This window comes from Ovis aries, chromosome 9 (genome assembly GCF_016772045.2).
Source record: "Ovis aries strain OAR_USU_Benz2616 breed Rambouillet chromosome 9, ARS-UI_Ramb_v3.0, whole genome shotgun sequence".
Classification (NCBI taxonomy): Eukaryota; Metazoa; Chordata; class Mammalia; order Artiodactyla; family Bovidae; genus Ovis; species Ovis aries.
The window spans coordinates 80,497,912-80,523,841 of NC_056062.1; the positions used below are offsets into that span (position 1 = coordinate 80,497,912).

Sequence of the window (25,930 nt, forward strand, 5' to 3'; positions counted from 1 at the left end):
ACTGAATCACTTTGCTGTACATCAGAAACTAACACAACATTGTAAATCAAATAGACTTCAATAAAATAAACATTTTTAAAAAGGACTGTGTTGTAAAATCTTGCAAATCTTCCCCTTTAAAATCAAAGGTTAATACTTTATTGATGATTAGAGACAACATCCTTCTGTGCCGTAGACACTGTATCAACGGCCCTCTCCATAGAGAACCTTCTCTTCTCTTAAATTTATCTTGAGATCAGGAGGTCTTGGATCAAGCCTGACTGAGCTTCACATTCTGCCATACCTGACACCCAGTTGTTCTAGACCAATTTAGGCCTTAACTTTCTTCTTGCCTCTCCCCACCCCAACTCAAATGGCGGGCCAAGGGGTAGGCTGAGGGAGCTGACAGAAAACAGAGACAACCTCTGCCTAACCCTTGCCTCACTCGCTCTGAAATGAGACAGGCGCTCAAGATGGTTTTCAATAGTAAGGTAACATCCGGCAAACTCCGCTGATACTTCTGAACATCACTCAGACAAAAAGAAGCCTATTTAAGGACCCTCCACCCGGCTACTGACCTGCCAGGACTTCTGTTCGTTTAAACAGATTGTCTGAGTGCTTCTCAGTATATACATTTGTATCCTCTTCAGCTGGGTCCATTTTCCTTTCTGAGTCAGGGAGGTGAACTTTTTCCTTATCAATTTCTTCAGGTGACTGGTATAGGCAAAAAAAAAAAAAAGAAAGAAAAGAAAGATTATAAAAATCTTTTAATGTGCTGGAAGAAAGAAATAGTAAGTACTTTCCCAAGTTTTTTTTTTTTTTTCCAAACAGTGGGTTTAGAAAATAAATGAAATAGTCCCTTTGTGTGATGTGCATACCAATGGGTGAGTCCTATGGTGGACCTGCATTGTTCATGGTTTTATACAACACCCGTCACATGTACAGGCAAGATGGACAACTTACTGAGTTTGCAATAACCCTAATGGCATGGTTATTCTCCAAGCTGACATTTCACAAGGATCTCTAGCCTTCTTACCACTCTTCAGTCTTCCGGCCACCATCCCCTTCTGGCTGCTGCAACCCAACAACATTACCCAATTCAACTCACTCCTTCATCACCTTTCTGCGACCTGGGGTAAAGCGATGGTAGCTTCCCTGCAGGCATTCTCCCTGAGTGTTCCCCCAGGGCTCTGCCTGCTCTGGGGGGCACAGCCAACAGGTTTCGTCTATAAGGATCCCCACTACTTATTCACTCTTACACCTTCACCACACCCTGGATTAGAATCTAGACTTCAGGGCGGTCTGGGTTCTGTAAGGAGCTCCTGTGTGGCCCTGATCCGCTATTTTTCTGGACCTCCCTTTTTCTATCTGTCCAGTGAAGGGCACTCTCAGTTTCTTGAGTATTCTACAGTTCTCACCATCTCACCTCCAGGCAGCGTTATTCCTACCTACCAGCACCCTACAGGACCCTCATCCTTGGCTGTACCATCATAATAGATTGACCCTCTCCCCCATTTTCATCAATAGTAACTACTATTTTCTTGGGCCCCCAAAGTTATTTTGGCACATTTCAAGTTATATGTTTTGGTATGTCACAGTCCTTTCAATGGGCTTGCCTGGTGGTGGCTCAGATGGTAAAAAATCTGCCTGCCATGTGGGAGACCTGGGTTCAATCCCTGGGTTGGGAAGATCTCCTGAAAGAGGGCATGGCAACGTACTCCAGTATTCCTGCCTGAAGAATTACATGGACACAGGAGCCTGCCTGGCTACAGTCCACAGGGTCGCAAAGAGGTGGACATGACTAAGTGATACCTCATATATCATATATATATGTGCGTGTGTATATATGTATTTATATATAGTGATAGTGAAGTTGCTCAGTCGTGTCTGACTTTGCGACCCCATGGACTGTAGCTTACCAGGCTCCTCTGTCCAAGAGATTTTCCAGGCAATAGTCCTGGAGTGGATTGCCATTTCCTTCTCCAGGGGATCTTCCCAACCCAGGGATGGAACCCGGGTCTCCCACATTGTAGACAGACACTTTACCGTCTGCGCCACCAGGGAAGTCTATATATATATATATATATATATATACACACACATATATATATAGTCCTTTCAATTTGCCTTTCACCATTCCTTCAAATTCAATGTCTTCCATGGATTCTCATTCCTGAGGCCTTATCTAGGTCTTTACCACATCATACCCAACTGCATGCGTTGGGTGGCTTCCAATCCATCTCCCAAGGCCACTCCTTAATCTCTAGTAGGAAGCCCTGACAAGCCATCTCTATTACCACTTACTTACCAAAACTGATTCCTAACATCTGTGCCTCGGTTCATACACTTCTAACTCCAATACAAAAATTTCACTTCTTTCATTGTCCATTTGTCCTTCACAAAGCCCTGATCTTCCAGCTCTCAAAAACCCCAGAACATTTTATAGCCCATTATACCATCACATAAATCATCTGTTGGCTTTCTAACCTTCAGCACCAATGTTGGCCATTGTGTACAAATGACCTAAGATTACACTGAAATCTGAAATCACCTGAAAAGTTAAAGAAAAAAAAATACATATATATGTAAAAGACCACCACTAGAGACTGTTTCATTGTTCTGGACTGAGTAAAACTGGCACTGCTTATTGTTGGTACTTATTTAAAGTTCTCCAGATAATTCTACCGTTTAAGAACCACTGAATTAGATAAGCACAGTTCAAACGAGTTGTTTCTTCTCTATCAGGCTCAAGTTCTTACTGGCCAACACTACTGACGAAAAACACTGTCAATTCCCCTGGTCTCTTACTGTAGACAAAAATATTTTTTAGCTTTACTACTCTTCCAAAGAGCAGCCAACCACCTTCATTAGGATTCTAAGCTGTGGCCTAGTTAAATGCCTGATGGCTTTTTGAAGGCCAGCATTCATCCAATATGGCCACTAGCTATTTAGCCTAGAGGGTTAAAAAACATAGGGACCTCACCTTTCTGGGGTGCCTTAAGGTCATTAGTGTTTCCAAGAAGGATCACTAGGTGTATCCATCTGAGCTCCAGGTCAGTGGGCCTTGCCTCAGTGGACAGAGCACTAGACTGGTTTCCACTGAAGATGACGTATAATAAAGCACGATAAAGAATGCCCGTCTTATTTTCCTAAGCCACACGAAAACCCTGTACTGACTTAACCCTCAACCTGCCATGACTTACAAAAAGCAGAGGCTACAGGAAAATGATCATTTCACTGCTGTACAACATGCACTCCAAATTTCACTATTCTCTACGTTATTGTGTGGAGAAGGCAATGGCACCCCGCTCCAGTACTCTTGCCTGGAAAATCCCATGGATGGAGGAGCCGGGTAGGCTGCGTTCCATGGGGTTGTGAAGAGTCAGACACGGCTTCACTTTCACTTTTCACTTTCATGCATTGGAGAAGGCAATGGCAACCCACTCCAGTATTCTTGCCTGGAGAATCCCAGGGACAGGGAAGCCTGGTGGGCTGCTGTCTGTGGGGTCGCACAGAGTCGGACATGACTGAAGCAACTTAGCGGCAGCAGCTACATTATTGTGAGAGAAGAAAATAAGGTCTCCCCTGGCTTTCCTGTACCAAGGGAAAGCTAAGAGAAAAGCTTATTGACAGTATTCTGCCTCAATTCCTCCACTCTTCTCATGGAAAGCCCATCGTTAATTGGATGCCTGGTAGAAGGACAGACAACTCAATAGATGAGAAAATGAATTATCTGGATTCTAATCTAGGAGACTTTTCACTGCTCATTAGCAGTTAAGGGAGAGCTAGGAAAGAGAAGAGAAAACTCTAGGAGGTTGATACCCAGGCTTGTGATGAGGGAAAGAAGTGAGTTCTGGTGGTGAATGAGGTGAAGGCAAGTAGCTACTGTGACATTAGAGATGGAATTTAATTCATCCATGTCATCTTCGTCTCATTTATATGACAGATCACATGAGTTCCCCTCAGGTCTCTTCAGTCCCTAAAATCCTTTGAGAGAGTTAACATTTCCATTTTACTCAGCTTCTGATCCAACAGCCAGGAATGAGCCTGCATTTCAGGGGGTCTGCAGGTTGGGGGACAGGAGGTCTCCACAGAACTGGGGCTACCACACTACTCACAGGAATGAGTGCATAAGCTTCTAAGTGCTCTGGATGGAACAGTTACTCTTTAAATTTACAAGTTTTATTGTAGGAAAGGAAGAGTTTGACTAATACGAATACTTTCTATAGTACAGAACTAATCTGAAATGCTTGGACTCTCATATACATGTGCAAAGTGAAATTATGAAAAGGCAGCATGGATGATTAGATGAAGTCAATTAAAGATCTGTCATAACCATGTCTAGTTCTTTGGATACCATGAAAATGTAACGGAGTAAAAGGTTACAAGCAATGCTCTGCTTGAACAGATGCCTGTATTCTTTTTATTTTAGTCACATAAATTTACAACAAACTGGACAGAATATCTATAATAGTGACATCAATGCCACTGTGACGCCCACTCAAAAGCAAAGTCTGTATTAATGGTATCGGAAAGGCAATGTTTAATTTAGCTGTGCCATGTAATTACAAAATAGAACATTTAATCACTAATATTAATATTATCATGATAAGTACTGCAAAAAGTGTTCAACACAATGAGTAGCACTCAATAAACCTCCCACAAATGGATGAACTTTTATTATTACTACATCAAAACCAAATGATACCAAGAATACATTAAAATGTTTTGGGGTCCTTCATTTCTGAGCTCATCTGCCAAACATCTATCTTTTCTATTTCAATCTGACACTCCCTTAAAGCCAATTTTTTAAAGCTTACATCAATTTTCAACCTATTGTTGTCAACTGACCAGACAGCTCTATGTCAAATTAGGTTTTCCTGAGGATAAAAACTCTACCACAAAAAGCCAAAACTGAGTTTCTTGTCTCAAGCTGCTGCTCCTGCTGCTAAGTCGCTTCAGTAGCGTCCAACTCTGTGCTACCCCATAGACAGCAGCCCACCAGGCTCCGCTGTCCCTGGGATTCTCCAGGCATGAACACTGGAGTGGGTTGCCATTTCCTTCTCCAATACATGAAAGTGAAAAGTGAAAGTGAGGTCGCTCAGTCGTGTCCGACTCTTCCCGATCCCATGGACTGCAGCCTACCAGGCTCCTCCGTCCATGGGATTTTCCAGGCAAGAGTACTGGAGTGGGGTGCCATTGTCTTCTCCGTGTCTCAAGCTAGTGAGTCCTAACGGTTCCTGACCTCAGGGGATTCAGTCACGACAACTGGTCACATATACGTGCAGCGGAGTCAGACGCATCTTTCAGCGGCCACCCTGGATGACCTACCCTCAGCTGCACCAATTGCTTTTCACTTCTCTTCTCCCTTTTTCTTTTCATTCATTCTACCGAATCCATTTCTGGAGCAGCTACCATGCAGAGAGCCAGATGGGTCTGCCTCACGGCTCACAGCTCCTCCTTCTAGCGCTTGGCCTGTGGAGTTGGTCTACCGCTAACGGAAACAGGCCCTTCTCCATCCAACAGAGAGCACTCCAGGCTGGAGAGGACTGTCCTGGCTGCTCCACATCTGAAGAAACCTAGCCAGCCCTGTTCCTCCCCAGCCTATGTGCTTGTGTGGGGAGTGGCGTGGGCAGGAAGTTAGCTGGGGAAGGGAAGAACAAGCGCACTGTGGGAAGGGGAAGAACAAGCGCACTGTGGGAAGGGGAGGGGAAGAACAAGTGCACTGTGGGTAGGGGAAGGGAAGAACAAGTGCACTGTGGGAAAGGGAGGAGCGTCATCGGGCTGGAAGCCCATGCGCAGTCCTACCTGCAGAGGGGGCACTTCTCACTCCGGAGACAGCCTGTCCCTACCTTCATGACACAGTCTTCCACATCCTGTCTGCTGTTAAACCTTGGCAGCATTTCATTTCTAACCAACAGACGGGTGAGCACCAAGCAGGGACACTTGTGATTCCAAGCTCTCCTAAGCAGCATGGTATCCTCCACTGTCTGCAGTCTCCTGCCCCTGCTACTCCACACTTTCCCTTGGGGAACTGCCCCAGTCTCTACTGCTCTAACCAACTTCCATGAAGGCTTACAGAGTGCTTACTGAGTCTCAGGTGCCATGCTGCATGCCCCCACATTTAATCTTCCCAAGGACCCAAGAGAAATGGGTCAGAGAAGCTAAGACACTTGACCAGATCTAGGACTTGAGACATTACTTTGCCAACAAAGGTCCATTTAGTCAAAGCTATGGTTTTTTCAGTAGTCATGTATGGATGTGAGAGTTGGACCATAAAGAAGGGTGAGGGCCGAAGAATTGATAGTTTCAAACTGTGGTATTGGAGAAGATTCTTGAGAGTCCCTTAGACTTCAAGGAGATCAAGCCAGTCAACCCTAAAGGAAATAAACCCTGGATATTCATTTGAAGGACTGATGCTGAGGCTGAAACTCCAATAGTTTAGCCACCTGATACAAAGAGCAGACTCATTAGAAAAGACCCTGATGCTGGGAAAGATTGAAGGCAGGAAAAGAAGGGGACGACAGAGGGTTAGGTGGTTGGATAGCATTACTGATTCAATGGACATGAGTTTGAGCAAGATCTGGGAGATGGTGAAGGGATAGGGAGGCCTGGCGTGCTGCAGTGCATGGGGTAGCAAAGAGTCAGACATGACTGAGCAACTGAACAACAACAGCAGGATTTGAAACTTCAGCCTTCTTTAGACTATAGCATGCATTTTCCAACGTAAGAAGCTTACCTAGTAGTAGCTGGTCAGCTAACTGCAATACCATGCTAATAAAGCCAAAATCACCAGTCCCCTAGTTTCCATTAGAAACCTTTGCTCTGTTTTAAGGCCAAAGATCTTATTTCTTAATAAGACAGCTCTCAAAATGAATATAGATATGTACCCACGTTCATCATTATCATTGGAAGAGCTGAAGTTTACATACCACTGGTGGTGGGCCTGAAAAGACTTTGGGAAAATACTTACTGAGATTAGTACCTGGAGTCTTCTTAGTCCATAACCTATTTCAGCAGATGTAAAGTTTACAATGGTTTTAACTCACAACCAATTCTTTATGAAATAAAAACAAATTTTCCTAATGTATGTCACATAAACTGAAAAGGTTTTGCTTCCTAACTGGGCTGTGAGTTCCTTAAGAAGAAGCACCCTGTAAAAAAGATTTGTTTGTAAGCTAGGCCCGGGTGATAAAAATAATGGGTAGAAATAGCCATTAGGCTATGAAAAGACATGGCGGAACTGTAAATGCATATTACTAAGTGAAAGAAGCCAATCGGAAAAGACTACACACTACGTGAGTCTAACTATGCAACATTTTGGAAAGGCACAAACTACGGAGACAGTAAAAAGAAATCAGTGGTTTCCAGGGGCTGGGAGGGCAGGAGGAACAAACATGTAGGGGAGAGAGGACTTTTAGGACAGTGCAGTTATTCGGTAGGCTACACTAATGGTGGATACATGCCCATTAGAAATGTGTCAGAACCCATACAAGGTAATACATCACAGTGAGCAAACCCTAAATTAAACTCTGGATTCTAGGAGATTATGACCAGCCAATGTAGATTCTTCCTCCTTGGAAGAAAAGCTATGACAAACCTAGACAGCATATTAAAAAGCAGAGACATTGTTTTACCAACAAAGGTCCGTCTAGTCAAAGCTATGGTTTTTCCAGTAGTCATGTATGGATCTGAGAGTTGGACTGTAAAGAAAGCTGAGCGCTGAAGAATTGATGCTTTTGAGCTGTGGTGTTGGAGAAGACTCTTGAGAGTCCCTTGGACTGCAAGGAGATCCAACCAGTCCATCCTAATGGAAATCAGTCCTGAATGTTCATTGGAAGGACTGATGCTGAAGCTGAAACTCCAATACTTTGGCCATCTGATGCGAAGAACCACTCATTGGAAAAGACCCTGATGCTGGGAAAGATCAAAGGCGGGAGGAGAAGGGGACGACAGAGGATGAGATGGTTGGATGGCATCACTGACGCGATGGACATGAGTTTGAGTAAACTCCAGGAGGGAAGCCTGGCGTGCTGCAGTCCATGGGGTCGCAAAGAATTGGACACAACTGAGCCACTGAACTGAACTGAATGGATTCATCAGTTGTAACAAGTGTACCTCTCTGTTACAGGATGTTGATGGTGGGGGGGGGGGCAGTTGAACATGTGTCGGGGCAGGTGGTATACAGGAACTCTCTGTGCTTCCCACTCAATTCTGCTGTGAATCTAAAACTGCTTTGAAAAACAAAGCCTATTTAACAACAACAAAAAAACAGTAACTGGCAAATGTCAAAACGATCATGAAGAATAAGGAGGAGCCATTTACAATATAATGAAAAGACCAGTTGTCCTTACACAGTTTTAAAAGGTGCCTCTTAAAAGGAACATTCTGTACAATTTTTTAAAAAGGCACATTGACCATAACCTGATGACGCGATGTGAAATAAAACACACCTTTGTCTGAGCAGGGATCTTGTCCTGTATCTTGCTCAGTGTTGTGGTTTCCACTCTCGGAGCAGTACTAGTGAATGGTATCTTTGGAATGGGCCGAGACGTGGTCAGCTCTGGACTCTCTCCATCCTCATCAGCTCCTGGGAGAATAAGCAAAGATGAGCTAAGCACATGAGTCATGACACAGAATTCTACAGTATCTGGCTACATGGTCTAAAGTTGATAATGACAGAGCCATGTTTTTTCACAATACCTACTCCTCAGGAACTTAGCATAAACCTTCCTGCAGTCTTCAGAGTCTGAAAAAGTGACTTCAAAGTGGATCTGTGGGGAGTCTGGCGTTTTTTTCTATATTATTATTATCCCGAATGTTCTCGAGTAGCCCTTTTAAAAACAATTTATTTATTTGGCTGCATCAGGTCTTAGTTGTGGCATGAGGGATGTTTCATTGTGGCACACAGACTCTCCAGGAGTGGCCTGTGGGCTCAGCAGTTGGTGCACCCGGGCTCTCCGGTTGCAGTGCATGGGTTTAGCAGCTCCATGGCACGTGGGGTCTTAGTTCCCCAATCAGGGATCGAACCGATGTCCCTTGCGTTGCAAGGTGGATTCTTAACTGCTGGACCACCAGGGAAGACCCTCAAGTAGCCCTTCTTTTGCTTGTGTGTTCAGTCTCCTCTCCTCAAGAGATTGCTTCCCTTTGATGCTGAAACATGCTATATTTTCCATTTTCCATCACAACAACAAAGAAAAGGGAACACCGACCCTGTATGTGAGTGAGCTGCTGCACTTCCTCCCCCATTTATAGCCAGACTTTCTCAGTGGGGTTGTGCAGACTCACCAGCTCCTTCCCACACCACCTATTCCACTCTCTGCTCTACTCCCCCTAGTCAACTGTTCCCGGTCATCGCACTGCTGGCACTGTTTTCTTAAGGTCACCATTCCCCTTCACGTACTGTATCCAGTGGCATTTTCCAGAGTGGTCCTCATCTAATTGAACCTCCTAGTATTACTGGACGCTTGTCAACTCTCACCTCCTTTCTGATGCACTACCTTTGGGTTTCTATGACTCTGACTTCCTGGCTTTCCTCTCACCTCTCTGGCTATTTCTAAGTCTCGTTTGCAGATTCATTGTCTTCTACCTGGACACAAAATATGAAAAGTTCCTTAAGGCTGAGCCCTAGGCTGCACCTTACTCTACACTTTCTCTCTCACCCATGGCTTCTGTTACATCTAAATACAAATGAAACCCAAACTAACCCAAGTGGTTCCCTTCTACCACTCCTCCAAAATTTAGACCTACATATCCACCAGCCTACTTGGCATTTTCACATGAATGACTCAAAGGTAGTAAATACATCTCGGTCACGTTCAAATAGAACTCATGAAACAGACCTGCGGTTGCCAGGGGAGAGGCGGTAAGGAGGGAAGGATTGGAAGTTTGGGATTAACAGACGCAAATTATCATACATAGAATGTATAAACAACAAAGTCATATTGCATAACACAGGGAGCTATATTCAATATCCTGTGATAAACCATAATGGAAAAGAATATTGAAAAAATATACACAACTGAATCACTGTCATACAGCAGAAATGAATACGATATTATAAATCAACTACACGTCAATAAAATTTTTAAAAACTAGAACTCATGATTTCCCTGCCTGTCCCTCTACAAACGCAGTCTTTTCTCCTCATGTTATCTGGCAGTTAGTGGAACCTTTTGTTCCTGTAAATCACAGCTCTGGCTCCCTCCCCTCTTCCTCACCACCACACTGAATCTATACCCAGTTCTATGGATTTTACCTTCTTTTTACGTCTCCACTCTTAACACCTTTCTAGGGTTCCTGGGCTTCCATCGCCATCCAGTCTTTCCATAATCACCATACCTCCCTTCTTCCTCATTTCCTTCCAGTCCTCTGTGCACAGACGGGCTGCAACCCCATCACTCTCCCGTTTAAAACTGTACCAGTGGCACTCCACTGCTCTCAAGGTGAATATGAAATGCCGCCACCTCTTCTTGTGTAGTCCGGTCCTGGCCTACCTTTCTTTCAGTTTCCTTCAGCATCATTTATCCTGTTATCCCCTAGACTCCAGCTGTGGTCCCCTGATCTTCGGCCAGAAGTCTCTGCCTAGTTAATTTCTAAACCTCACCTCTAGACGTTAGCACAAATGTCATTCCTTGGAGAAGGGCTTCCTTCCACATTAGAGTCTTCATCACCTGCTTATTTAGCACCACCTGTCTTACCCTAAGACTGCACTTATCACAAGCTTCCTATGGCTGAGGGACTGCATTTGATTGGCTCCCCACAAGAGTGTCTAACAAAATCCCAACACCCCCAGGGGCTGGCCCAGTATCTGTGCGGTAAGGACTAACCACTGACTTCCAACTGGCACTATGTCTTTTTGTTTGTTCATTTTGCCTTTTTACAAAAATAACACTTGAGAATTGTTCACATTCAAATACAACATTCTTTTTAAGTTGATCATTTGTCAAACTTGTAACAACTTAAAAAATTCAAAGTCTGTAACTCAAACTAACCTGCTTCCTCAGACAGGAAAAAATGATGAATAGCCCCAGACTCTGCATGGAATCATGTTAAAATAACAAGCAGTTCAAAAAATATGAGGTAAGATACTAGGAAAAGTGCAAAGCTATGAATATGACTCATTTTAAATATTTTAATATATTGATTTCCTCCAGCATGTACACTCATTATTCAGAAAAAAAATGGTGAAGAGTATATTGAAATAAATATGGGATTTGGCATTAAACAAACTTAGTACTTATTCTGGCATTTATTATCTCTGTGACCTTGGACAAATAATGCTTGAGTTAGTTTCTTCATCAGTAAAATGGAGTTAACAACTAATTCTCAGAGGTGCAAACATTATATATATATATTTGAAAGCATTCTGTGTACATAAAATGTTACGTAAATGTAAGTCATTAATAATGATGGGTCCAAATACACTGCTCTCTCATATCAGCTTCCCTGATTTTCCATCAAAATTTTATACATAATATGACTGATTTGCTTCTTAGGAAAAAAATTCAATGAGAAAGGAAAAATTTTCAATTAAGGGTTTTCGAGACTCTTGGCTTACAATAGTTACCAATACGAATCGCCAAATTAGGAGTTTGGAGAATTTGTTGTGAAAGAAGAGATTTTATAAAGTAGAAAATTCTCTCAAGTTAGCACTTCTTAAACTAGATGAGTGACCCACCTCAGGTGGCTCTTCCACTGTATTTATCATCTTTATTAAAAAGATTGACCCTCTTGCCCAAACCAGAAATCTGGGAACCCCATTGATCACATCCCCTTCACCCCTGACTTTCAGCTCTCACTGTCCTCTGTGCCTGAAACAGCTTAACCTTGAGCCCAAAGCCTGTTTCCACCTTGGAAACTCTCCTGCTTAAACTCTCATTCCTAAAATCAGTGTCATCCCCTCTTTCTCCATCATGGAACTATTTTAATCTGCTTCCACTGTTCACTGAGTCTCTTCTTTAAAAAAAAATAATTACATTTTCTTCTACTTCCTGAAGAAATAAATCTTTTAAAAATATAATGCATTTTTTTTTCACAGATGAAATTGGGAAATAGAGAGTATAGGAAGGAATAAATACGATTATTTCATCAGAGAAAGCATCGTTAGATTTTATGAATGGTGTCTATTTCCCCATGTTATGGGTCATTATTAAACACTAGTTGAATGAATTGAATAAATATCTGCATATCATCTCATTTCCTAATGAGCTGTTCATTTCTGACATGACAGTTTCACTCTCCAAGGACTCTTGCACTCTCACAATGTTCTTTTTTTATAGTATCCTCTTCTTGTTTCAACATTAAAGCACCTTATCTCTCCAAATTTAATAAGTTTTTCTCTAAGTTCTCACTGTGAGTTTCTGTTCTCTTCCAATTTGGAGGTATAGGAAGGTCTTGATCTTTCAGACATTTACAGCTCTCCTATAAATGTCTAGGGAGCCTTGGTTATCTTCTCATATTTAAGAGGGAAAGGTTGAGCAGCTGACTAGAAACTGAGCACACAGAAGTCTGTTAAATGCCAATGTCAGTATTTTAGACTTATTTCCTTTGAGTTGGTTCAAGTCCCTAGAGAGGGTGAAGGCCAAGTTCTGGGAACTGACTGCGAGAAGACAACTGGAAAAATCTCTGCATTAACCTAAGCATTAATCTAAGAACTCGCTCTCCCTGTTTTCAATGTGGGGCCCCCATCCCCAAATGTGCCTGATACATTTCCAGTCCAAAGACCCCTCTGTTTTTCCTCTCCAGATAACAAACCTCCAGTTTTCTTCTCAGATCAGGAGCATCAATCCCTTTGCTGCATTCTGATGGGAAGGAACTAGGGAATCTACTTACTTTCTTTTTTTTAACCTTTTATTGTGTATTGAAGTATAGTTGATTAACAATGTTGTGATAGTTTCAGGTGGGAAATCTACTTAGTTCATAAACTTTCAGTCAGTCATCCTGAGTTCAGTACCATCTTCACCCTCCATCTAGTGGCGTGAATTCTAGGGCCCTGTGGGGACTCTGCCGTGTAAATTAGTTTGCTTCTTTGCTCTCCCATCCCTGCCCCGTCCGCACCCCACAGCTGGCTAACTCAGCTTTCTCATGCCTGCCAAGTCTGTTACTACAAGCCCATCTGCCTCCCAGCTTTCAGAACACTGTGGCCTTTGGCTCCTATACCGTTCCATTTGTCTTCACGAGTTTAGGCCCAATTCATTTACGGGCAGTTTAGCTGGGTATTGGAAGGTATATACCTTCAATCCGCCACCTTTATCCAGAACTCTGCATTTAGCTCTTACACTTTTGTTGTATAGCACCTTCTTATGCTATATCATCCATGACATGGTGTAACAATTATATTTTTTCTCATTTCTACATTTTTCTCATCTGACTCTTGGTTCCTTGAGTACAGAGACCCAGTTTTTCATCTCTGTGTGTCCAAAGAATATGGCCGAGCATCTGGCACACAGTGAATGTCCATGAAACGTTTAAGCGGATGGTTGAAGTTTTCATGTCTGTCAATGCCCACCCCTGAGTCCACATGTATAGTAAGAGGATGATATATCTTCTCCCCGGGGAGGTACCCTCTGGGTCTTGGGACATTCCTGCAGGCCCTGTGCTCCTCTACTGAACAGCATGACAGCACTGAGAGCAGAGGGAACACTGGCCAAAACCCAGGAGACCCCAGTTTCCACCAGGGACTGTGCATCACCGAGGCAGGGTCTCCCTGTCCTAGAGTGGGGTTTCAGGACACAGGGAGGCAGTAGAGCAAAGGAGTGAAGGGAACACACTCCCAAGCCCGGCTTCCTAGCCCCTATCCCAGCTCCATTTCCTTTAAACAGTGTGATCTGAGGCAAGCGATTCAATCTCCTCAGGCCTTAGAATTTTTCATGTGAAAAACAGAGGTAACAGAATCTGTCTTTATAGAGATGTTATAAGACTAGGAACAGTGTCTGACATGCAGTAAATAAGTAATAAGTAAAGGGCTTTACAAATTTTAGTTATATCTTCTGCTACCTTTAAGCTGAAAACCAACATCCCCAGTATAGTGCAAGGAGGTTTCCAAAATCCAGAACGATACACTTCTTTGCAGCAATGATCTGCCCAAGGTTGCAGCCGAGGCAGAGGCAATGTGGGCCCACATTTAAGTCTGAGCTCGATCTGTCTGATGAGTGGTTCAGGATTTCAAACTACCACTTCAATCCCCTTTCATCTGGATGGGGGACATGGGGGGCTTCCAGAGGAGCAGGACTGAATCTGCATTCTTTATATTAAATTTCAGGACAATCTTAGCAGAAATCAGAAAAATAACTTGGACAACCTCTACAAGTCTCTAACAACTCTCAGATTCTAAGATCTGTGAAATGAGGACCAAAATGTATGTATAGGTATATTTCCTGAGACATTTTGAAGAAGACAGTTACAAAGCACTTTTGAGGTGTTAACAAAAAAAAGAGGTGCCATGAGCGAACAATATTAATAGAGTTGTGGGCTACAGAGAACAACTTTTCACACTCATCCTGCGTGTGTGATATATATCACTCTCCCCAGAATAACTAGGGCTATTTTTACAAGAGGACTGCATTGTAAGCTCACTGTTAACTAGGTCGGCCACTACCCTTCTTGTCTTTCTCAGACTTGCATTTTCCAACCTAAGATACTCATTCTTATATAGCTAGATCTCTCCCAAAGACACAATTTTAATTTGCTCTGGGTTATCCTGAAGCCCACGCTGATCTGATTGTGAGACATCTACATTCGGCATTTATTCAGTTGCTAACTCAGGTCTGACTCTTTGCAATCCCATGCACAGCAGCACACCAGGCTTCCCTGTCCTTCACTATCTCCCAGAGTTTGCTCAAACTCATGTCCATTGAGTCGGTCCAATGGACCAACCCAACCATCTCATCCTCTGTCATCCCCTTCTCCTCCTGCCCTCAATCTTTCCCAGCATCAGGGTCTTTTCCAATTAATTGGCTCTTCACATCAGGTGGCCAAAGTACTGGAACTTCAGCTTCAGCATCAATATTCAGGGTTGATTTTCTTTACGATTGACTTGTTTGATCTCCTTGATATCCAAGGGACTCCCAAGAGTCTTCAGCACCATGGTGTGAAAGTAGCAATTCTTTGATGCTCAGCCTTCTTTATGGTCTAACACTCACATCTGTACATGACTACTGGAAAAACCATGGCTTTGACTACACAGACTTTTACCAAATGTTGAATGTAAAATGAAACTCAAATCAAGGAAGATCCTGGATAAGACTTGCCTAGGATGCTGCTGACCTCACCTTCCTGATCTGATCATTAATACATGCACAAGCTCCTCCTCTTTCTCAGTTTCCTGGGAGCCAATCCTGGCACAGGTGAAATATGTCCCAGGTATGGGAAACTGATTGCAAAATGATCAAATCTTTTCTCTTTCTTGTAGTGTTTTCCTCTGCACTGTGACAACCCTACGGCTCCCTTCACTAGGAAGCAGAGTCTGGGTTGGGCCTACGACTGGCTTTGACCTATCAAACATGGTAGTGAAATTGTGCCCATTCTAAGCCTTGACTTCAAGAGCCTTTGCACACTCCTACTTGCTATCTTGGGATCTCTGTCTCCTCCCTGTGGACAAATGGCTGGCCTTCTGGAGAAAGAGAGCCCATAGTGACCAGAGCCACGTCCGCCCGGCTGCCCACAGATATGACAGAGCCCAGCAAGATGAGCACACTCAACCTGCAGCTGACCACTGACATGGGAAAGAGCCCAGTCAGGCCACCTAGATTGCCACCCTGAACAATAAGGAGCTAAGCAAAATGACTGTTGTTTTTAGCCACTACCCTTTGGGATGGTTTGTCACAAGGCATTACTGAAGTAATAGATAACTGATACACCACAGGAGTTGAAGATATCAGTGTACAATCATTTTACTTGGCTACTGCATTCTCCCTCCTACTTCTGAGCAATACACTAGTAGTAAGCAAGCATAACTCTTCTCGGTCTCATCTATAAGCTTTAAGGTAGGGTTGGCAGTTTTATGAAACTAGTATTTGAGGGTGGTTTTCATGACATCACTCTGATAATGTTGACAGAACACTGACTACACGCCAAGCAGCAATCTCTAAGAGTTACAGATGTATCAACCCCTTAAGATGCATGACAACCCGATGTGGGAGGGATTATTATCATCTTCCATTCTATAAATGAGGAAACTGAGGTTCAGCCAAATTAAATATGTTTCCAAGATCTCACAGTTCAAGTAGCTGGGAGCTAGAATTCACACCCAGGCACTGAGTGTGCCCTTAACAGTTATGCCTCCTGCTTGCTTCCCTGAAGCACGTTCCAATAGAGTGTGAGTGTATGTGTGTGTAAGAGTGTGTGTGTGTAAGAGTGTGTTGTGTGTGTGTGCACATGCATACACAAACACAGAGATCAGAGATGAGTGTGGATGTAGCTAGCCTTACCCGAGCCTGATGCAGAAGCATAGTCATCATCGTCAATAGGATATACTCCTGAAGCTTCTTCAATGGAGCTGTTGTCGAGGTACATGTCTTTATCAGATGTCAGCTCTGCCCGCTGAGAAAGGAGAGAGAGGGGGTTCAGGATGGTGAGAAATTAGGAAAGAGTTTATTCATTCATCTCACTGTTCAGGCTTATACCTCAGTGACTACCTGTCCCTCTCTCCTGTTCCTTTAAACTGATTTTTGTCCCTACCTTTCCTCGGCACACCCTGACAAGTCACATGACGTCAAGGGCTGACCACAGACAATGCTCCTGAGGGAAACCTAACCCGGTGGATCCTCAGAAGATGCCTCAGAAGCACCTATCACGGGCTTATTTCCTCACTTCCTACTAAAGCTGTCTGAGTGCCAGTGGCCCCAGTGCTAGCTGGAGCCATCTGCTTTCCCAAAGTCACCGTGAGGCTCCTTGACTGGAAAAGCTGCAAGACAGTCAACTCATTTAAGACTTCCTTGGGGATGCATTAGGGTGCTTGGGAAAAATCATCTCCCAGGGATGTGTCAAGGTCCCTTAGACATTTACAGGCCTGGCCACACTCAGAGAGGCACCAGTATGGCCAGGAGCTCTCGGGGGCCATGCAGAGGCCAGCACCACACCCCGCCAGGAGCAGGGCCTGCGAGGCTGTGGACCAGGGCAAGCCCACCGCGAGCCGCATCTGGGGCCCACAGGCTTAGTGGAGCCTTAATGACAAATGCAGATAAACCCACAGGAGCACATTCTTTTTATATTCCTGGCACTGGGTAACAGCAAATCACACACTGAATAGGGAAAGGGATCATTCGCTAAGTTGACCAGTTCCACAGCTTCTTAGCTCTTCAGTAAGAGTTTTAGTATTAAAATTCAATCTAATCCTGTCAAGAGAGTCATTTGCATGAAGTGGAGGCTGAGTAGATGTATAATTTTTCTTAAATGGTTTCAGTAAATTGATATTTTACCACCAGTATCTCATGACAGCCCAGAAACAAATACAGCAGCCTGTAAGCCTCTAAAAACCCCTCGTGTTTGGGAAAAGGCAGCACTCATTATTGTCCTATATTTTAAAAATCAAATGGAATGTTTGTTTTTAACAGGAATGACAAAAAAATGTTTCCCTCATTACAGTGGCTTTCATCAGATTTCCTTTTATTGATAAAATAAAGCCTTCTTCTGCTCCAGCAGTCACTGGACTGGAACCTTCCACGGAGGACGCCGGGGCCACCCCATCACAGCACCACTTTCTTCTCTCGGGTTTTGACAGCTGATTGTAGAGACCGAAGTATCCTAAACCCAAGCTGGTGTCCTAAACCCAAGCTGGTGTCCTAAACCCAAGCCGGTGTCCTCCAGGCCTCAGTGACGACTACCGTGAAGGTATGGATGCCTGCTTTGCTCAAGCGGCCACATCGGCACGTTCTGAGAACTGACACCTTAATGAGGCCCTGGTTTCCCAGTAGCCTGGCCGGCAGGCACTGAATGACCACCCTGAGACAAGAGTGTGCTTGAATTTTCCTAGAACAGTCAGAGCTTAACTCTGCCCTCTGAGGCCATGCTTCATGATAGCAGTCTCCAAGGCTTTCACCAGTCCAGGCCGGGCTTCCCAAAGCTCGTGAACCTACAGTATCAGGAGCCGTGGGTTCCACAGCCCCACCATCGGCGTCACTGACCCTGGCAGTCTCTTAGCTCCTACAAGGGCAAGGACTGTGCTTCATACGTCCTCAGTTCACCCCACCCCCCACAATCACACCATCTGGGGGGCAGCAAGTGCTCAGCAAACAGCGCTTGGGCCGTTTGCTGTCCTGTGTGTATTAAACTTTGTCCTATGAACTCCACTGGCAGAGCCCTCTCATTCTTTCTCTCAAGTCCAGTCTACAAAACAGGCTCTGTTTTTTCAGACCTTCCACGTCCCCTTGTTAGAAACTACTATTTTAGATTTTTAGCCTGTGAACAATTGAAGACAAAGGCTCGGTGTTATTGTCTGGTGTGCATTGTCCTGTGGCCCCTCAGCAGAGCACACTTGGAGAAGGCAGGGCCTCAATGACCTAAGCTCTCTGGCCCTCTCGGAAGGCATGGGGATTCAATAAATATTTGCTGACTGAGATTACCTAAAACAAACTGGCCTTTGACTCAGGCTTCAGAGTTAACACATGTCACGAGTCCTGGGGGACTCCTACAGTTGATATCTTTCCATCCGAAGCCTCGGAGACCATCAGTCCCAAACTGTACACATGGACAGGGACCTATTTGCGCAACCTTGAACTTAAAAGCAGAAACCTGTTTGCCTTTTCTCAACACTGAATGATTTTTTCCTCTTGGCTCTGTCAAAGAAGTTGGAGGTGGCACGGGCCATGTGAAATATTTAATCCCTACTTGTAAACTGCAAGTCTATTCATTAGGTGACCCAGTTGCTAGACGGGCACGTCTGTCACACGCACAGGCAGATGGGCCAAAACACGTCTCCCAGAGGACTGTGGCCACCTCACGACTCAACCACACAGGCTGGCTTGACAAGCAACTCACTTCTCTATGACAACCAGCTCCTTAGGAGGAGGCTGTGGGACCTGAACTGCTACAAGACTTGGGCTCAGGACACATCTAAAGAAGCTGGCAGCCCCTCAGCCCCTCAGGCTCTGCGAGGCTCCAGGGCAGTCCTGGGGCTGATGGGATGTTTAATGTGCTCGAGGGCAGCTAAAAGGATTTGTTCCTCCATTGTCTGATGTGGTACCAATAATTATGACATCACACTAAAAGTTATCTCCTCCTCTGACATCAGGGGCACCAAGCACCTAAGAGGAATTGCCAATATCTGTCCTTCCATAGAGAGCTTCACTGGTGGCTCAGCAGTAAAAAAAATCCAATGCAGGAGTCGCAGGAGCTGCACATTTGATCCCTGGGTTGAGAAGATCCCCTGGAGGAGGGCATGGCAACCCACTCCAGTATTCTTGCCTGGAGAATCCCATGGACAGAGATGGGTACATGGACTGGTGGGTACAGTCCATAGGGTTCCAAAGAGTCAGATACAACTAAAGCAGCTTAGCATATGCGCGTGCGCACACACACAAACACACATACACACACACACAACCTTCCATAGTCTGATCTCATATAAGCAGGCTTCTTTTCCCACGGTAGCAGATAACGCTCAAAGAAAACCTCCACTGTCTTTTCCTCTTAACAAAAAATTCTTTGCAAACATGACAATTCCTTTGGTGAAGACTCCACACTCTGTGCAGAAAGGATTGCTGCAGTTAACATGCCCAGAAAGGGAAATGAATTCTGCACTCACATCCCCTGGGGGCAAGACACGCATCTTTCCAAAAGCCAAGAAAAGGGGTGACTCAAGACTATGGCTTCTACACCAGCCAACTGTGATTTGCCTCACTAAGCAGAAAACCCCAAGACACACGGAACACTCTTGCATTCGATGAGACAGAGCCCCTGGATGAAGGAAACCAATGGGGAGGAAATTTGCAGAGGCCCAGCTCGATGGCAGGACTTCCTATCGAATTTGTCTCACTGGGGACTGGCCGTGACCGAGGGGCAGCGTCAATACTGTTGGCTAACAGGGCTCAGAGTACAAGCTGGAAGAAAACCAAAGCTGGTCTTTCAGACCCTTCTCCCCTCAGCTGACTCGAGACATGCTGTGGGAGAGCAGAGGGAAGATGTGGAAAGCACCGAGGTACAATGAAGAGGAAAAGCAACCGCAGGACACAACGGAGGTTCAGCCATGGAAACCGAGCCCCGAGTAACCTCCACAGAGGAGGTAATGCCTGAAGGCTGGTAAAATCTGCCTTTGTCTCCCAACTCTATCGCTTCCTCCCTGCCCTTCAAACTGCAGCAACCGTGCCATGCTGGGCCTGGACCGTTACAAAGGCTTCCTTCCTCAGCCACCCCTCAGGGCTTTGTCTTTGAATCCATCATCTGCCAAGGAACCATTCTTAAACATGACCACATTGCTCCCCTGCTAATATAAAAAACCCTTTCTTGGCTCCCTATCTTCCACTGGATTAAAATAAAAACTCCTTGGCCTTGAAAGGCATTCTTCCACTACACAACCTCACCTGCATTTCCAGTCAGTTACTGCCACTTCCTCCACCCAAACCCCAGGTTCCATGACACACACACACACACACACACACACACAAATCAAAGACAACAAAAAATCTCCACTCAGACCTGGTGACATCCATTTACTTTATACAAAACCTCTAAGAGGAAATAAACTCCTCCAAGGTCAGAAAATTGAGGGGCTCGCGTATTTGAAGATGATGAAAACCAATATTCTGACAAAACAGTTCAGCCCAAACATATATGATGTCTGTAATAAAAATGAACAGAGAAAATGCTGATTTGGTGCATAGAAGACCCCAAGTGCACTAATCTCAAAATAAGAAATATCACGAATCTTCCCATTGTCTCAGCAAAGAAAATGTGTGAGATGGCAACTGAATAAATCTACTTGCTGGTTTTTTTAATTATGAGGTAAAGCTTACATCCGGCAAATCTCATGTTTCCAACTGCTGGGGTGGAAATCTGTTATTTAGAAATCCGAGGTCTTCCTTAAAAGATACACTGCTTTATATACTAGATGGATGTCCTCTAAATCGTGCAACCAATAAACAGTGGTCAAGATAATTAAAGCTCAAAGCAGTAGGTGTTAAATTCACCTTATGGTGGAAACTGGGGCTTCCCTGGTGGCTCAGTGGTAAAGAATCCACCTGCAATGCAGGAGCTGCAGGAGACGTGAGTTGGATCCCTGGTTTGAGAAGATCCCCTGGAGGAGGGCATGGCAACCCACTCCAGTATTCTTGCCTGGAGAATCCCATGGACAGAGGAGCCAGGCGGGCTACAGTGCATAGGGTTGCAAAGAGTTGGACACAACTGCAGTGATTTAGCTTGCACGCACACATGGTGGAAACTTAGGCTGATAGCAAAGTCAGAAAGTAGAAAGCCTATTTATGGATACCACCACCCCAAACCCAAACTTCAGAAAATTAGCCTTCAGACTTAAAAGTTAAATGTTTGTGTGGCCTGTTATGACACTCTGAATCACCTCATAGAAAACAAGCACCTGGATGATGTTTCTTAGTTTTAGCATAAAGGCACATTCAGTCCTGACTTGGCCTCAAAGACTCAAATGCTTATTTATTTTCATGGTGATTACAAAGCACGACACTGGCTGTAACTCTAGCTTATTTTTCCAGAGATGACTTAATAACCTATTTTATTACTAGTTGAACACACACTGTAAATGAAATAATAATTAAAATTTTCTCCTACATAGTCCCACAGGGATGATATACTTGCCCTTAAGATGATCTTGCCAACTCTGGCTTAGGTAGAGCCCATGGGAACATATAATCTTAGAGCTTGACTGGACATTATAGGCATCCAGATGACCTATTTCTTTCAAAAGTGAAGACACAGAATACCACAGTGATAAAGTCACTTAAAAATCATCCAGTCTAGTTGGTGGTCAAACTGGAGCCCAAAACATTTGCCACCTAAATTCTGGGCTCTTGCTATTGAACTATAATGCCCCACAACACGAAGCTATCAGAGCTAGTCAGCCTGGGGTTCAAAAGGATTAACTGTAGCTAACTGCTAAGTGTTTATTATGTGCCAGGCATTCTGTGTTAAGTGTTTTATAAGCACTGGCAAATCTAATCATCTCAACAATCTCCACTACAGACCAAGGAACTGAGGCTTGTCCAAAGACAGACAGCTCAGAAGTGGAGAATAAGGATTCATGTCCAAGTCAGGGCGTCAAAGTGTGTGCTCACTGAGAGTGTTGGCCTTGCTGGGCCTGCCCACTACCCACCCCTCACCACCCTGCCTTGTAATTCACACGTAATCATAATAAAGGCCCTGAGAAGAACTGTAATACAAGAGTCTTGTTGAACTCTGCTTGATCCAACACTTTCAAACTTTGGCCATGGAAATTCTCCCCACATGCCCTGAAAATCTATTTCACATCTTTCAGAACTAGTGTTTTTGGCATTATAGACGGGGAAAAGTCTGTGTGAAGAGTTAGAATTCTAGCTTAACAATTTGTTCTCTGCCTAACATCCTGTACACTGCCCCTGTGAAGGATGCCAACTGTCACTCATTCATTTTTAGTAACATCTTCATCTCTGTTAGGTGTCCCACCCAAATCAAAGATGTAATGGAAGAAAAGAAACCTATGTTTACTGTTGGGAAGCATACTGTGGTCCCTGAACATGTGTGAGATATGACTGCATTATATATTTACAGGCAAGTGCTACTGTATTTACCAAGCACTTATTCTAAGGACTTGTTTACATAAAATGCTCTGCTGTCTAACAATGGCTTAGACTTACTCTACTATCGTAACTCATACAAAAGCTGTCACACATGAAAGCAGATTCTTAAATTCCTACTTAAGAAATCCTTAAGAAAGGTCTTTAAGCTCAGACCTGCTTCAAACACCTACGCTGGTCCTTAATTACATAAAAAGCTAGCCTCTAACTTTAAGAAACATGCATTTTTATCAGCATGCATTTCTATTAAGTGGGAATTTAGTATAAATTATTTACTTGTGTCTATTAGGAAAATAAACCCAATTCTGGACAGAAAAATATCAGGTTTATGAAGGCAGAATCACATTTGGGTGTGAAGTATGAAGCAAAAAGATGACTGGGCTGCTCATAAAAATGTCACATCAAAAAATAAACTCTAAGAGAGTCAAATCATCAGCGACTGTGAAAGAATACAACTAGTTCCATCAACCTTTTGAAACAAACCAAAGCATGGGAGATGACAGAATTCCTACAAGTAACTACTTACAATCCTGCAGGTCTGAACCACTCATTCAGAATTTACTAGTCATGGCAGATTTTCCTGTTGAATGCGATAATCTTACCCCACCCCTTAGAATGTACATTACTTGGAGAGGCTGAGGAACCAGGAGCAGGTCTGGTGTTTTCTGTATCTCCTATTGCTTTAGAGCCAGCATATGGGTAAAGGTTCAACAAATAGGAGAGGTCGCATTTTTCTGAAAGGCTGAAAGCAAGCTTAAAGCCACTGGGTGAAAGAAAATCACCACATATTTGAAACAAGTTACCTGGTTAAAACACATCGGGGAAAACTCAATCCATGAGCTCTTACAAGGTCTCCTTATGAAAGGGGGAATCTGGAATTTAGCCTTATATTGTGAGGAGGACTAACAGAAAGATAAGGATGACTTGAGAAGAATTCGCCAACTCTTTAAGAATACCTCCAAGGAGCCGGGCACAACACTAGTCTCTGGAGTACACTGGAATGGCTCAAAAGTGTTTCAAAAAGTAACACTGAGTTAGTGTACTTCACAGTCGAAATTCTCTTCTTTGTTTAAAAAAAGAACAGAATGTGGGTCAAAGCATTTCGATTTTCTAGCCAACAACGCACAAACAAAATCTTTCTCTAATAAAATGCTCAGCCCAACAATCAGCATGTTAAGAAAAAGAATAGCAAAAGAATCTGACCAAAGGATTTCTTGGCTCATCTCAATGTATATTAATGATTCAACAGAATCCATATCATTGTCACAAAAGATGTCTCACCATAGGTACGTTGGAGAAGCTGCTTCAACATTATTTTTCTTCCTATAGGGTTTGTCTATTGAGTCTACAGTATGGTCCTGGCTCAGTAAATGGTTTGGTGGGTAAATTTAAACCAATATCTCAAACAGGAGGACCCAGAAGGCCCTGCATGCTTATTTAACTGAAGGATGCAATTCTCCTCTGCATCCCCGCCCCCACCCCCAAGCATTACAACATAGAACAGGCAGGATTCAGGGCGTCGGTCCCATTTCTCTTTAAACTATGCCTTGGTAACAACAAACGGCCCTGATTACAGACACTTCCTTGCCAATATGCAAGAATCTGCTCCCTTGCCAATAATCGTATCACAGCCATATCACTCTACAAAGCCCCCTGTTGCACAGCCCTCAGTCTCTATAGGCCACCGTCTCACGAAGAAAAGCTGAGCTGAAAGAAATCTAAGCCTTGCACCTAAATTCTTGACATACTTTATGCTTTGTCACCTAGAGAAAATGACAGGGTCAACTAACTAAATGCAAAATCTCTCACCTGGAGAGCGTTTTCACTTTATGTCCTTTTGTAAATTTTGAGTTTTGGAATATCTATATTGTGAAATTCAATTTAATTTTCTTCCCAGGATTCAGTTCAGTTCAGTAGCTCAGTCGTGTCCAACTCTTTGCGACCCCATGGACTGTAGCATGCCAGGCCTCCCTGTCCATAACCAACTCCCGGAGTTCACTCAAACTCATGTCCATTGAGTCAGTGATATCATCCAACCATCTCATCCTCTGTCGTCCCCTTCTTCTCCTGCCTTCAATCTTTCCCAGCATCAGGGTCTTTTCAAATGTAAACACAACCAGTCTTCCTCTTCAGGGACATGGACGTGAAAAAGGAGGTGGGGGTGAGGGGTGGGCAGTGGGGGACAAGAGCAGAACACACCACCACTTTGCACTTCTCTTTGTGATAAAGGGTTTGCATTCTTGGTCCAAAGAGAGAAGGGAAGTTACCTGGGTCTTGAATTAAATTTGTCGGCACCAAAACTAGGGATCTTACAGAGCAATGGATATTAAAGCAACGCCTGGGCCGTGTGGGGAGGGGGGTTATGTTGAATATGCATGACACACAAAAGGAAAATGTTCATGACTTACAGATGTGCTCTGAGTGGCGCTTTCTTCCTTTTTTGGAATATCAAGCAGAGGGAAGAGAGAGGTTTGCTGCCATGTTATTATAAGCACTGCTGCCTCTCTCCCTCCCGAACTAAAATATTCTAGTATTTATTTTGCCATCCATATGACCACAGTTTAGACTAGAGTAAAAATAGAAGCCATGTGGGCCTAACCTGAAAAGTCCCAAGGGCTGGAGAGGGTCAGGATTAATATATTCTAACTGAAGTAACCAGATTCTGTTTCCTGGTGGCGTTTGGCAGGAGAGGTGGGGGGAAAAGAAATTTGGAATGTATTTCTCATTCAGAAGTGTTTTGTAAAAACTACCATAATGGAACAGACTCCAAGTCAAGCACAGGAAGCCAAAAGGCTCTGGTTTAGATTTAATAATTCACTCTAAAGGATTTTCAACTGCTACAATTTTAAGCCCCGAGGCATAGCCACATATATTCTCTACACTATACGGGAGCTGACAGAGTGCCCCAGGATGCCTATGGGACAGGAAAATGGGAAAGACCTCAGGTCCAAAGGGTAGACCACACCCTGCCAGGCTCCAGCTAATGCTGGAGAATAAACTTACTCTCAAGAGATGAGGGGCGGTTGGTGGATGGAATTTCCAACTGAGCCTATTTCAGGTCTAAGCTAGCACTGAGATTGAACATTGATACGGACACTTTCCTTCAGGCCTGTAAAGAGGAGTTCTGTGTGAAAGATGCCAACTTACAGAAATGGGCATGAGCCCTTTGGGAAGTACACTGGCAATGTGTTTTAAGAAGATATAAAATCTTT

General features: G+C 43.9%; 1 protein-coding gene across 2 annotated transcripts in view; it reads right to left on the reverse strand.

The window, feature by feature from the left end:
- Positions 1–25,930, reverse strand: part of SDC2 (syndecan 2) — a 121,819-nt gene that overhangs the window by 2,975 nt on the left and 92,914 nt on the right. For both annotated transcript variants that reach the window (XM_015097914.4, XM_060393495.1), the window contains 3 exons: positions 16,410–16,521; positions 8,433–8,569; positions 558–693 (listed from right to left, as the gene is read on the reverse strand). In XM_015097914.4, coding sequence (XP_014953400.1) covers positions 558–693; positions 8,433–8,569; positions 16,410–16,521 — 385 coding nt within the window. The remainder of the gene's footprint in view (positions 1–557; positions 694–8,432; positions 8,570–16,409; positions 16,522–25,930) is intronic.